The sequence below is a fragment of the Eublepharis macularius genome, chromosome 4 (assembly GCF_028583425.1).
Source record: "Eublepharis macularius isolate TG4126 chromosome 4, MPM_Emac_v1.0, whole genome shotgun sequence".
Classification (NCBI taxonomy): domain Eukaryota; kingdom Metazoa; phylum Chordata; class Lepidosauria; order Squamata; family Eublepharidae; genus Eublepharis; species Eublepharis macularius.
Window position 1 is genome coordinate 36,614,680 of NC_072793.1, and position 14,231 is coordinate 36,628,910.

General features: G+C 42.9%; 2 protein-coding genes across 4 annotated transcripts in view; one reads left to right on the forward strand and one right to left on the reverse strand.

Annotated features, from left to right (window-relative positions):
• The window catches only part of SEPTIN9 (septin 9), a 286,254-nt gene that overhangs the window by 74,062 nt on the left and 197,961 nt on the right, over positions 1-14,231 (reverse strand). The gene's annotated exons all lie outside the window — the stretch shown is intronic.
• On the forward strand, positions 10,433-10,978 carry LOC129327300 (jupiter microtubule associated homolog 1-like). Its single transcript, XM_054975820.1, is given in 2 exon segments — positions 10,433-10,704; positions 10,707-10,978. Coding segments are annotated over 2 exon segments (459 nt in total). The 5' UTR covers positions 10,433-10,517.

Consider the following 14,231-nt stretch of genomic DNA (forward strand, 5'->3'; position numbering starts at 1 on the left):
CCAAACAATCTTCCATTCATTGAACTTCTTGAAACTTAGCACTTAAGAGTAGGGGTGTGCATAACAGAAAAAACAAGCTGAAATTACACACAGGACTCGGTTGTTCGGCTCACTGAAACAGCTTCCAGAATTCTGAACCAAGACCAGGAAACTAAATTGAAACGAGTCCCTCTAACTAAAAAGTTTGTGTGTTTCATTTTGTTTCATACCTTCCTGCAGCGGACAGGCACTTGGCAGGCTCATCTCACATGCAGTAGTTTATTTTCTTGAATAGTACCATTTGGATCCCAAAGCGAGAGAGACCTTATGTTATTAATTTTGTTGGTGGGAAGCAAGAATGAAACCAATCAGCAGGAATGCACCTCCCTACCCCATCGCTATCCAGGAAATGTCATTTTCTCCCCCCCCATCAGTTCCTTGCCAGGGGAGACCCCTCCCCACCCTTCCTATCAGATTTGGAAATTGGTTGTTGTGGATTTTCCGGGCTGTATAGCCGTGGTCTTGGCATTGTAGTTCCTGATGTTTCACCAGCAGCTGTGGCTGGCATCTTCAGAGGTGTAGCACCAAAAGACAGATCTCTCAGTGTCACAGTGTGGAAAAGATGTTGGCAGGTCATTTATATCTACTCAGGAGGGGTGGGGTTGGGCTGAGTCATCCTGTAAGAGTTTCCCAGGGTGTGGAATGCTAATGGAGGGAGGCTTCACTGTATCCTGAGGAGGTTCTTTTGCATATGGATTGGTGCTTGATGTGCTAATCTTCTCTGCAGGGCTATTGTCTGGTATAGAGTGTTTTGTTAGCCTTGTGTTTTTCAGGACTGGAAACCATGCTCTATTCATTCTTAAAGTCTCTTCTTTCCTGTTGAAATTGTGCTTATGCTTGTGAATTTCAATGGCTTCCCTGTGCAGTCTGACAAAGTAGTTGGAAGTGTTGTCAAGTATTTTAGTGTCCTGGAATAGGATACTGTGTCCTGTTTGAGTTAGGCTATGTTCAGCAACTGCTGATTTTTCAGGATGGCCAAGTCTGCAGTGTCTTTCATGTTCTTTTATTCTTGTCTGGATGCTACGCTTTGTGGTCCCGATGTAAACTTGTCCACAGCTGCAGGGTATACGGTATACTCCTGCAGAGGTAAGGGGGTCTCTACTGTCTTTTGCTGAACGTAGCATCTGTTGTATTTTTCTGGTGGGTCTGAATACCGTTTGCAAGCTGTGCTTTTTTTGGTGCTACACCTCTGAAGATGCCAGCCACAGCTGCTGACGAAACATCAGGAACTACAATGCCAAGACCACGGCTATACAGCCCAGAAAATCCACAACCATCATTCTCCGGCTGTGAAAGCCTTCGACAATAGATCTGGAAATGTTTGGAAGAGACACTCCAATTATAGGCTGCAATTCGAAAGACACTTCCCTGGGAGTAAGCAGTACACTACTGAATAACATGGGAGTAGACTTCTTTAGGGTTGCTTCCATAGCCTTTCAGAGCTCTTTCTTTTTCTGAGTCAACTGGCAAAGCCCTTTCAAAAACAATCCTACTAGTCCCCACAGTAAAGGGAAAACTTCTGGGGAAAACACAGGTCTGTTTGGGTGGGAGGTGGGGGATTCCACCAATCATTCTGCCTGCCTGCCTGCCTGCCCGCCCTTGGGTGATGGAGAAGATTGGTAGGGAGAATGCCCTGTTTTGCAGCAAGGCTGAGCACAAAAGGAAAGATTTGGATGAAGATACTAAAACGAATGACAAGAATGCCCACTGAAAACAATGGAAGAGGCATGAAGACCCATTAGATATAATGGGAGCCACAGATGCCAACTGACTTGGTTTGGCTCCTCTGAAATACATTACAGCACCAAAAAGTTACAATGAAAATGTGGAATGGAGTTAGAGAATTGTGCTCTGGAGCTGGAGTAGAGTAGAATGATGGACCCTGGGACCAGCTAAACTGCTCTTGGGCTGGAATGCTGACCACCAGAGTGGAATCACAGGCATCATCCCAGGCAGCTTAGCTGGTCCCAGGGGCTGTCATTTCACTCTGGCAGTCGTCATTCCAGCCCTTGAGCAGTTTAGCCAGACCCAGGGACCATTGGGGCCATCATTTCAGCCCAAGAGCTCAATTCTCTAAGTCCATTCCAGATGGAATGCAGTTACGGAGAGGGGCCCCTTCCCTCCTTTCATACTAATAAATGTCAGGGCTTTAAAATGGGTGCAATTCCAACTGACCTCTTTATCTTTTATGCATGTGGTAAATCATCAAGTGAAAAGCCTCCTCCAGAGCTTTACCTCATGGTGACCAATAAAATGCTTTGATTAAAAAACCAGAGCTGCTTGGTAGTGGGGGTGGGGGAAGCCCTACACAGTGAATCACAAGTATAGGTGCTCCAAGCCCTGCTTGAAACTGTCCAGACAAGCAGATGGCCCCCTCTGGGAAAGCCTTCATTTGGTTTGTGTCCAAAGTTGCCAAATCAAGGCAGAGACCATTATTTAACCCCTCAGGTGATACCATTATACAAACTAGAGGTCTGCAGCCAAAAGATTTGGCTGTATTTCAAATCAATTACTGTCCATACTTTTTTTCCCAACCACTCTAGCACCCCTCTTCTCTGTCTATTCTCTTTTCATTTATCATCCTCTCTTGGGCTCCCTTTTTTATCCTTCTCCTCTTATCCTCATTCTTTTGGACTACTTCTTCATCCAACTCTCCTTTTTAAGGCTTCTGCTTCCTTGGACTTTCTCCTGAGCCCTTGCCTGCTCTGCTCCTTTCCTGGTCCCTTTGGTTATAGCCTTTTCTATCTCACTTCTCCATCTCTAGGACTAGAGTAGCACAGCCAATTGTTGCCAGAAGATCTGCCATGACAACATTCACAGTACAGATTGCTGTAAATGCAAGCAAGATTTATATTTTACCTCTTTCTTAAATCTCCATACTCAAAGCATTCCTAACAGATTAATTCCCACCGTCATGACTTTAGAGACAAAAAGTGAGGAAGTAAGATAACTACGCCAGAAGTGCATAAAGGAAAAGAAATCAATGTGATAGATGCATCTGACTGGCAAAAGTACATAAGCACAATACATTATACAGGAGAAAGAGTACAGAAGAAATCCTCAATGAATCCAATCCAATAAAAATATTATTTTGTGGCCCAAATATACAAATTTTTATTCAGAGTCACTTTTCTTTTACATGTTACCTCAGCCACCTGTTGCCATCTCTGAAAGTAGCAGGAAGTGGCAGAAGATTAACTTGAGTGAAAAACTCCCAGTTTTGCTGATCTGGAATACTAGTAATCTGCTACAGAGAACTAGTGAAAGAAATGACATTCCAACTGCAAAAGGCTCAAAGTGAGGGATGTTTGGCATTCCCTGCCTTAAGGAAATGTACGTATCAAGGTGATGGAAAGCATCCAAAATTAAAGTGAAGACTACACACCCTGTAGTCATCTCTCCTCAAATCCTCTGCCATGTCCACATCAACTCCAGCTACTAAACAGATTCAAACCAGCAGGATGATAGCAAGTTCATTCTTCGGGGAAAGGATGCTTCCTCTAAAGACAGCCTAATTCCCAGTTTGGAGTAAAGGACAGAATTATCATTAACTCTTAGTGATTCCCATGATCTGTGGAGGAGGAAAATTGCTTATGCAAAACCTCCTACTAGCTCCAAAAGACTCAGACACTCAGCCCTATCCTGGAGTCAATTTGCATGTGTGAGAAACAGAAAGGATATTTTAGATGCATTTATACTGAGTTTCTGAAGTGACTGATGGCTATGCAGGCAAGTTGATTTTGCAGCTCAACCTCCATATGCTTTCTAATACATGTGTAACTTTGGCCACAGAGAATCGGCGTGTTCAAGTGGATTTTAGTTTAAAATACAACATCAGCCAATAACTCATGAGTTAGGCAACTTACTCTTGGCCTTGCTAACTTCTCCAGAAGGTATATACAAATAATGGTATATCTTAGAGAGCTGTGGTGAAGATGAAAAAATTACATTTGCCATGTACTTTGTACATCCTCTGCCGAGTCTATGTAAAGAACAGAACTAGACTATCTCAAAACTAAACACATTATGTGTGATTAGTTTATGGATTGTAGCACTTGAAATAGCATATAAACAAGAAGAGTTGCTTATGAATAAACAAAGTGTAATATTTTGTGTGGATTAAAGAATGGGCTGCTTCTCAGAAAAATCCTGATTCCTACCAGTGTCTAATTATCCTTAATCTTGTGGGAAAGACTTTTCCTTTCCTCTATTTTCCAATAGTTTGCTACATAATGTGAGACGTGCCTACTAACCACTGTTTAATTTTTATAGGCTTTTTATTATCGGGTACAAGCGACACTACTAGGGTCTCTTATAGGAGTTTCTTGTGGTGGCAGAGCATTACGCAATTAACTGAATCATTATAGGGTGTTGTTTCCGGCATCTATCAGACACAGGATATGGGACTTATAAAGGTCATTGGCCTCTTTAGTATAGCAGCTCCTCTCTCTCAGCTCTGACGTTTCCCTGCCCTTCCACCAAGTCTCCCTTCATAACTTCTCTCCCACAGTCAGACAGAATAAATGCCATGTTTTTTGCCCTTTTGCTGAAAGAGCCAACGAGGTGTAGTATGAGATTCAGGGTAAGGGAGTGAGTAGTATGTTGGGCTAGAATTTATATGGTGTTGTGCCACTACAAAACCCTACTCAGCTATGAAGCTCACCGACCAAACTTGGGCTAGTTGTACTCTCAGTCTAACTGACCTCATCAGTTCCCGATGAGAATAAGAGAGTAGGGGAGAACCACATGTGCCACCTGGAGCTGCTTAAAGGAATGGCCAGATAAAAAAGTGATAAGCTCCAGTTATTTGTTCTGAATCATTCTCCATGGTGGTACAAAGATTAAGGCAGCTGGGTTGAGATTTCTGATGAACCACACCATGGCACTCAGTATAAACTCTATGCCATATAATATATTGCACAAAATGAACAACACTCCCAGCTCTGTAGATATCAACAGTGCAATCCTAAACAGAATCACACCTTTCTCAGTCCACTAGAGTTGATGGGCTTTAAAGGGTATAACTCTCTTTAGGACTGCACTGCAAATCACTCATCTGAGGGAATGGTTCTCTTCCACTGCAATACTGCAGTTTTACAGACACCTCATTCTTTATGTGGCTATTCTGCTTTCCACTGTTACGTCGGTGTTTACACTTAGCAAAGCTGTTAGGCATGGACCAGCGTTGCCAACGACCTGAAGAAAAAATGTCTTGTCCTTTTAATAATAATAACATACTTTGTAAACTGAGTGAGTGTTAAGTAGTCCTGAAGGGTGGTATATAAACCGAATGTTATTATTATTACGTTATTATTTTTAACAGAGGCTTAATGTGTGGAAATGGGAAGCTGAAGCTTTTCATGGTATGGAAGTAAATAATATTTACTTATAACTTTATTTATTTATTTTATACCCCACCTTTCTCCCCAAAACAGCCTACAGCATCCCTCCATTTTTTCCTCACAACAGATCTATGAAGTAGATCAGGCGGAGTGTTTGTCAGGCCCAGCAAGCCTCCAAGGTGGAGTGGAGATTTAAACCTGGTACTCCCAGATCCCACTCTGACACTCTAACCACTATACCCCAATGACTTGTGCTTATATCACCTGGTAAACAACATCCCATTAAGCCTCTATTAAAGGAACATGACACTCTTTCTCTAGGCAGTTGGCAGCTCTAGAGCAGACTTAAGCAGGTTTTTGTTCCCACATACACTGAATGTGTACCGGTGAGCTGTGGGGCAGTCAGGTTCCTCAGTGGGCTAGCAAATGGAAAGAGCACCTGTCCTTACTTTGCACATTTACTGTGGGAAGTACTAGTGGAATATCAGTGTTGTGTCCCCAAACATGTTTGTGATACAATGTGTGAACCTGCTAACAGAAACAAATAAACACAAGTTGGAATTTCCCCAATATACTAACCTGTGTTCTTTTTTAAACAGAACTTGTCCTGCCTGCCCATTGACTATAACGAACTTCTTGGAGCCTGCATGCACATTCTGCCATCCCAGTTTCACTAAGCTGCCATCATTCTGCAAAAGTTTGGTTTGCACTAGTGCACCCTGGAAAATATATTCTCTTTGCCTGGCATGTATGTTCCCACTGTTGCAGAAATTGGTCATCTTTCCCATCAGAGCTGTCACGATGCTGGGAAGTGACAGCCTTCAAAATGCACAAATCACTCAGCTGGACTATGACAAATGTGTTGCTACAGCGATCTCTACAGAGATCCCCCAGGGTCTGAAACACACAGCATTTCACTCTGCCCCTTGATTTATAACCTTATTTAAGGGAGTCAAAGTGCAAAAGAGAGAAAATGCACACAACAGTCCCATCTCATTCTTACCTCAGCTATTTGTTTTGATGAAATTTCATCCAGAAATTATTAAAAAAGGAAACACCCCTTGCCTCCACACTCCAAATGTATACAGAAGGAGGTTACAGTGTCATGTAACATTAGGGCCCCCTCAGATATACAATTAAATACTCAGAGCAAGTCAATAAATCACTTTGTCCTCTCCAGTGTTCCTCCCTCCCCTTTGTAATTAGAAAAGGCTATTGTAATCACATTCTGCGCCTCCAGGGAATAAGTGATCAAGCCTACTCCAGTAAAAGAAACAAAGTTGTTGCATTTCTCAGTTTTAAAAATGCAGGACAACCTTTCTTTTATTTGCATTCATGCCAGTGACTTAAGCTTCAACAACATCCACATGGAGTTAAAAACTAAGAGCCAGTTTAGTGTGGTGGTTAAGAGCCTTGGGACTCTTATCAGGAGAACCAGGTTTGATTCCCCACTCCCCCGCTTGAAGCCAGCTGGGTGACCTTGGGTCAGTCACAGCTTCTCAGAGCTCTCTCAGCCCCACCCACCTCACAGGGTAATTGTTGTGGGGATAATAATAACATACTTTGATCAATCAATCAATCAATCAATCAATCAATCAATCAATCAATCAATCAATCATTTATTATGGTCGCAAGACCAGCCAAGTTAAGTACAGATAAAAAAGAATGGTTTTTAAATACTTAAAATGGACAAATACATAAAAGATGGCTATACACACACACACACACACACACACACATCTCACTATAAAACTCACTTCATTAATTCACTTCCCAGCAATTGACGTTTCCTTCGTTAAGTGATTCTGTTTCCTGAGTACTGTCACACAGAATTTTGCAACCGCGTAAGATACAGTTCTCTGACTATCCTCTAAAAGATATACCCAAAGGGTTTCAGGACTAAAATCCATATAATACTGTAATGGTTTGAATCTATAAAGTAGTGGAATAATTAATTGTATCCCATCTTCTTGACAGAATTCGCAGTGCAAAAGTAAATAACATACTTTGTAAACCACTCTGAGTGGGTGTCAAGTTGTCCTGAAGGACAGTATATAAATCAAATGTTGTTGTTGTTGTTACATGGGGATAAGACTTGCCGAGACAACAGAACTAGAGGTACATGATCATCAGAGCACTGGTCACCCTTGGGGACCATGATGTTTCAACGGGGTCTACATGGTGTGAGGACAGCCCTGAGGGAATCTTCATCTGGGGGGTTCCATGACTCTTAGCAGCCCTGTGCAGTAGGACTTATTTCTTAATAACCATGCATAGAATTGTCCTGCACATGTTCAGGAGCAAATCAGTTGTGAACAACCAGCCGGCCACCATTCAGTTTACAAAAATTTACATATAATTTAACAGGAACTCTGTTTTAGATTACTTTTGTGGGATACAGCGTTGTACCTAGGGAAGCAGAATATCAAGGTATATGGAATCAGAACCAAAACTCTATTCTTTAATCTTTGAGATCATGTAATGACTTGATGTTGCGTCCCTGGATTTCAAGAACTATGATAACTTAGGAAAGGCTTGCACTGTTTATGGGACAGTGTCAGTTATCAATCCTTTTCACGGCCCTAACTTCTTTCTTCTTAAAGCCTGGGCCAACTTACGGCATAGTAGAATTATTCCTTGATGACATTATTTCAGTCTTCAGGCAGGGGACGGTATGATGTAGTAGTCCCCAGATTTGCAAACACTGCCCTCCTTGCGTATTGAAAACGTGCATTCCTTATCGTGCACACAGCACTGCTTATACATTTATAGCCCTGGGACTCACTGTGGATAGGGATTTGTCAGTCATTTTGCATATATTTACAGCATGAACCAGTTTAAAAAAAAATACTGATACAGGAAAATCGTTAAAAGAAAGCCTGATGAGAACATATTGAATACTAAATATACGCTCTTAAGAGAATTTGCCAAGTTTATAAAATAGAGAAGAAACATAAACAAGTTTGTGTTGCAGCTGATTAGGCCTGTGGCACTATTTACATTAAAGTGCACTAATGTACCTTATATCAGGGCAAGCTCTTTATTTCAGACCTATAAAACAGAGCAGAAATTCTTGCCAGAAGTCACAAAGCCTTGCTGACAAAATCCTTCAGACAGCTATCTTAATGGAGTCATGCAGACTATAACTTTATTTCTTGAGTACGCATACTAGAATTAAATATATATACCCTTTCCTTGGAGACACTTTCTCATTTGGGGTAGAGATACATTACTCATTCTACAACTATATGCCCTTCATACTGATGAAGCACTTAAGTATCTTGTACTGAGATACACTTACCTTGATATTGTGTATACTAAGAACTGGCCTTTGGAGTCCTCTTATTTATTATGGGAACTAAAGACACCAAAGATAAAGACCCTGTCACATCTAGTATACCATATAAAATGACCAATACCTGTCTAAAGGTAAAGGTAGTCCCGTGCAAGCACCGAGTCATTACTGACCCATGGGGGAACGTCGCATCACGACGTTTTCTTGGCAGACTTTTTATGAGGTGGTTTGCCATTGCCTTCCCCAGTCATCTACACTTTACCCCGAGGAAACTGGGTGTTCATTTTACCGACCTTGGAAGGATGGAAGGCTGAGTCAACCTTGAGTCGGCTACCTGAACCCGGCTTCCGCCAGGATCGAACTCAGGTCGCGAGCAGAGCTTGAGCTGCAGTACTGCTGCTTACCACTCTGCGCCATGGGGCTCTTATGCTTTGCTAAAAGATTGAATTCCAGACAGCACAAATCACACTGCTGATTTTCTGATGACTACTAAGAATCCTAATATTTTACATATTGCCCTAAATCTATAAAACAGAGTTTTCCCTTCTGTTTTGTTGTGTTAGGATCTGTTTCTGTTTTGGAACCACTCTCTAAATTCCCTCGTATCTTCTATATCACGTGCACCAGGCATTTAATAAACAAGCCTGACAGACCACAAATGGGCTTGCTGCTGGTGAATTCATTTTTCAACCTGGCAAGAGCCCAGTGCAGTATCAGGGAGGGTCCCTGGCCTCGGTTCCAAGCCTGGAGAACATTGGGGGCTCTCTGTTCCCATTTACTGAGCTTCAGAGACATTCAGAAAGCAGTGAGACCTGTTTTTAGAGTGTCTTGGAGGCTCAAAGTTTAGTGCTTTGCTAGGATGTGTGGAAACGGCCCAGGTGTACTTTTATTTACCTTACAAAAACTGCATTGAATAGGTCTTGCATTGGGAAGTAATAATTGTATTCTAACAGGCATTGGATTCCCAATCTTCACTTCATCCACCCACGCATTTCCTTCTTGATGCAGAGATTTAGAAAACTGACCTTGCCACTGGTTTGACCCATTGGTGAGCAGGAAAAAGGTCCTAGCAGCCCATCAGCTAAATTCCCACAGGCCCCACTTTGTGAAGCACTGGGCTGTGAGAGGAAGTGAATTTCATGGTCATACAGAGTTTGTCTAAACAGTTTGGTACAGTCTTCAAAGGCAGTTCAAGTCCCATCCTTTTCTCAGGCAAACCCAGAGAGCTCTGAGGAATGTTACTGACTTCTTTCTCTCAAAGGATGAGAAGGATCAAAGAGGAAGAGGCTGGCACAGGGATCTAGAGCTGGTACAAAGGGGGGGGACTTTCAGAGGGGCTGTGTGATTAAATAAAAATGTTGCTTGGAGTTAAAAACAAATATAGTTTAAAATTATTTATTTACTTACATTATTTATAGTCCATTTTTTTCACTGAGAGTCAAGGCAGATTACACATTGGGAGTCAATTCAGCTAGTTCCAAAGGCACTTCAATAAAGAATGTAATAGAGGGTAAATAAATGGAAATTTGCAAAGCTTCAAAGCTAGCAAGAATGTAATACAGAGCTGAAGAAATGCTAAAACAACATAAGAAATTCTAAGACTGACGTCGTTGTTGTTACTACTGCTGCTGCTAGTCCACTTTTCTCACTGTGATCCGAAGTTGGATTACACAGGGCAAGTGAAATTACAATATAATCAACTGTTAGGACATTCACTGAGCAAAGTACAATAAGGAACTACAGCTGGCTGCAGCAGTCTCTTGGGAGGCGAGGTGTGGGGAATATCATCTCCTGGTCACCTCTTTCTTGGGTGCTTCTCTCATCTCCACTTTTCTCCCACTATGACCACCACGACCACCTTCAAGGGGATGGACCCCAGTGGCCAGAGCAGCTCCAGAGTTTTTTGCCCTCCAGGTGGTGGTTCCAATTTCTCTTTGGGATTTGATGAACCAAAAGACCAACCAGTGCGAAATAACAGGCTGGCATCCAATATCTTTGGGACTGCAGAAGAGAATCCACCTTCCTAGGCTAGTCAACAGCAGCCAAGTCCAGTGATGTCAGTGAAAGTTCTGAAGCACCTGGATCCCAAAGAAGAAAATCTTCTGATGCAAACTGTGGAGACTATGTAGATCCAAAGTGCGGAGAAGTCAAGGTTCCTGAAAACACCGAGGCTGAAATAGAAACTGCTTCAGGCCTGGGTGAAGAAAAGCCCCTGCCGGCTGCACCTGTTCCTAGCCCAGTAGCCCCTGCACCTTATGGGAGAAATCCACCTGGTGGGAAGTCCAGCCTAGACCTTGGCTAAACTTCATCCTCTTTGCTCCTCACTACTTGGAACTCATGTCTGTCATCTTTTTTCTTTTTCCTTCCATACTTGCGAACTGCACAACTTGAGCCTGACTGTACATCTCAAAACTATCATTAAAGGAAGCACTTTATGTACTTCGTTTTTAAAGGTTAAAATAATAATAATAAGTAAGGAACTACAGTTAAACAACATAAATTATATACATATAAATTATAGATGTATATATTATAAATGTATAAACTATCCAGTAGGATCATACTTACAACAACTAATAGTATACCGTAATAAAGTCTATGGTTCCTACCTACACCTTTATTTATGCATCTCTTTGAGACCACTTCCTTACAGTACAGCCTTCCTAACTGAGTACAAAGCCCTCTTGAATGACTTAGTTTTGCACTGTTTGCAGAAAGCCAGGAGAACAGGAGCTTTCCTGGACCTGTTCTAAGGCAGGAGCCACCACAGAGAATGCATGTGTACAGGCAGCTGTTGATTTTGCCCATGTGCAAAGTGGCACCTGCAGAAGACCCTGCTCAGATGAGCAAAGCTGCAGTGGCAGTACATAGGGAGAGAAGTAGTTCTGTAGATATGCTGGACTAAGGCAATGAAGAGCTTTGTATGTGATAACCAACACCGTGAATTGAGCCAGTGGAGTAACTCCTGAATGGGAGTAAAATTCATGCTCCTCCTAGCTTCCAATAATAAATGAGCTGCAAGTTCTGCACCAACTGGAGTCTCCAAGTTAACTTAAGAGGGGAGACCTATGTATAGTGCATTACAGTAGTCAAGTCTCGATGTTACTATGGCATGGATCCAGGTGGCCGTATTGGCCATGTCCAGGTAGAGGGCCATCCTCCAGGCTCAACTGAGGTTGCAGAAAGCATTTTTTACAGCTGCCTTAACTTGCTTTACTAGCAGTAGCACCAGATCCAGTATAATGCCTTGGCTCTTAACTGAGTGTGCAAGGGTCAGGCCAACTCAGGCACAAGTGGAAAGTACAATGTCCTTCAAGTCACGAAAGCTCATACCCTATCACAAATTTTGTTGCTTTTATGGGTGCTACTGGACTCTTGCTCTCTTCTACTGCTACAGACAGATGAGGACACATTATCAACAGACAAATGCCTAACAGGCTTTCCATTTCTAGGTAACCACAGTTCTTCTTTGCCTCTTTGTTAATTCAACATCTGGGCTGCACAAGAGTTAGGCAGGCTTTGCTTGTACCAACTGGAAGCAAGGCAGAAGAGATGGGGGGATAGAGGCAGACCAGTGTGATTCTGACCCTCGTTGAGGCCACACTACCCTTGTCCCACCTTGACCTTCCCTGCAGCAGGCAACCCTCAAGGTCTCAGACTGGAGAGGGAAAGGAGTAGCACCAAATGATTCCTGCTCCTTTCCATACCCTCTACTCTTACAGGCTTGCCTGAGTGGGGATAAGTCATCCTCCTTTACCTGCTGCAGATCCTCCTTAAACAGGCTATCCTTATGATCCCCTCCTACGGCTGGCTCCTCCCCTCCACCTTCCATCCAACCAAGAAGTGTCCTGGAGCCCACAGCTGCAGCCACCTCCCGCATCGTTTCCTCACCTGCCCAAGGCTTCAGCATCCTGGCTGGGATGGGGTAGCTGGCAGCACTTGCTTCAGCTGAGGTGAGTTCTCTGCCTGCTAGTCTAGGATGAGTCCTGACACCAGACAGGAGCCAAGCACAGCCCTCCCATGAAGCAGGCACACCCCAAAATGTTCTACAGCCAGACTAGGGGTGAGGGGGGCAAAGGACCCTAGTGAGAAACACATACATTAAGCCATGCAAGAGATATGATGAAGAGGGATCAGAGGGCAAGAGCGAGACAATTACAGATTCTGGACATGGAGAATTCTCAGATTGTGAAATTCACACAAAGGCCCTCCTCTGCTACTGGCCCCAGAAAAAAAAATGAGGCAGACAACTCTTCCTCTTCAGAGTAAGTGGGATTGGGGTAGGGTTTGTTTATAAACACAGTTCAAGCACTCAGTTTTATTCCGTTCCTTCCAGCATTTTTTACCCTTAGCCTGACTGGCACCCTGTGTCAGAGCCAGACAGGGAGGAAATACTTAAAAGTACCAGTAAGGCAATGGGAGGTATGGTGGGGCAGGGTTTAGTTCCTTTCACCTTCACAGTCGGCAAACCCAGACCACTTACAATTTATGCCTGACTGGGCTCACTGTGTTAGTAAAAACTGCATTTGCTTCTAGAACAGGAACACTTCCTTTTATCTGCTTGAAATTTGGCAGGGAGTGCTGAGCAGAGCCCTGAGAAGATCCTCCTCATGTGGGAGGAGGGGAGTTACAAGCAGAAATGTGGTTTGCATTAGAAAGAATGGACACAACTATCAGATTTCCTTCCTAATTCGATTCGCTTTAATTTTGATATTAAAGAATCTGACTCTCCATAGGAGTAAAGTTTCAAGGGGTTGATGCCGTGAACGCCTCTCCGTTTGCTCATATTATTCTAAACTGTCTCAGTGAATTCATGTTTTTGACTGAACACAGAGATCACAGGGGATCTGGACTGCACAGGCACAGGCCAGCTGTGGAAAAGATTTCCAGAGCTTTCTAGCAGACTAGGAGCATCCCTCCCCCCTTTGGCATTTGCCTGCCCAAACTGTCACATGACCAGGAGGGGTGCTCTTCCTCAGTTCTCTCCATGCCACCGGAGACCCCCAAGAAACGAAGGCCCCTTTCACATTTCTGTTTTAATCCAATCCTTATCCATTGCTGCCACCACTTTGTATGAAGTGATGTGGGGATGTTGGTTCCAAACAGCATTTACATTCGTTTATGAACCGTTACCGTATGTGAATCGTTGTGGCCATTTCAAATAGCACTACTTTTTCTGGCACCAGAAGTGGTTACCCGCACTCCCCTGGGCCACTAGGGCTTTTGCAATTTTTTTTTAAAGAATTCAGTACAAAAATATTGCTTTTGCACTATAACATTGCAATGAAAGTTGTAGCAGGTTCTCTGAATTCTGAGCTTTCATTTAAAAAAGAGTAAGTCTCTTACATCTTCCATTGCAGAGATACTAAGGGAAAAGGCATATGAAAGAGGATGTCTCTAACTCTCCTTGCACTGTGTAAAAAATTAATTTTTCTTCTCTCAGTATGGCTTTCTTCAAAAATATAGATTCTGCCTGTTCTCATGCAGATGTTACTAGGCATAAAAATCGAAAAGAAAAAAGAGGAGGCACCTTGAAAATAGGAGACGTCTCGTTC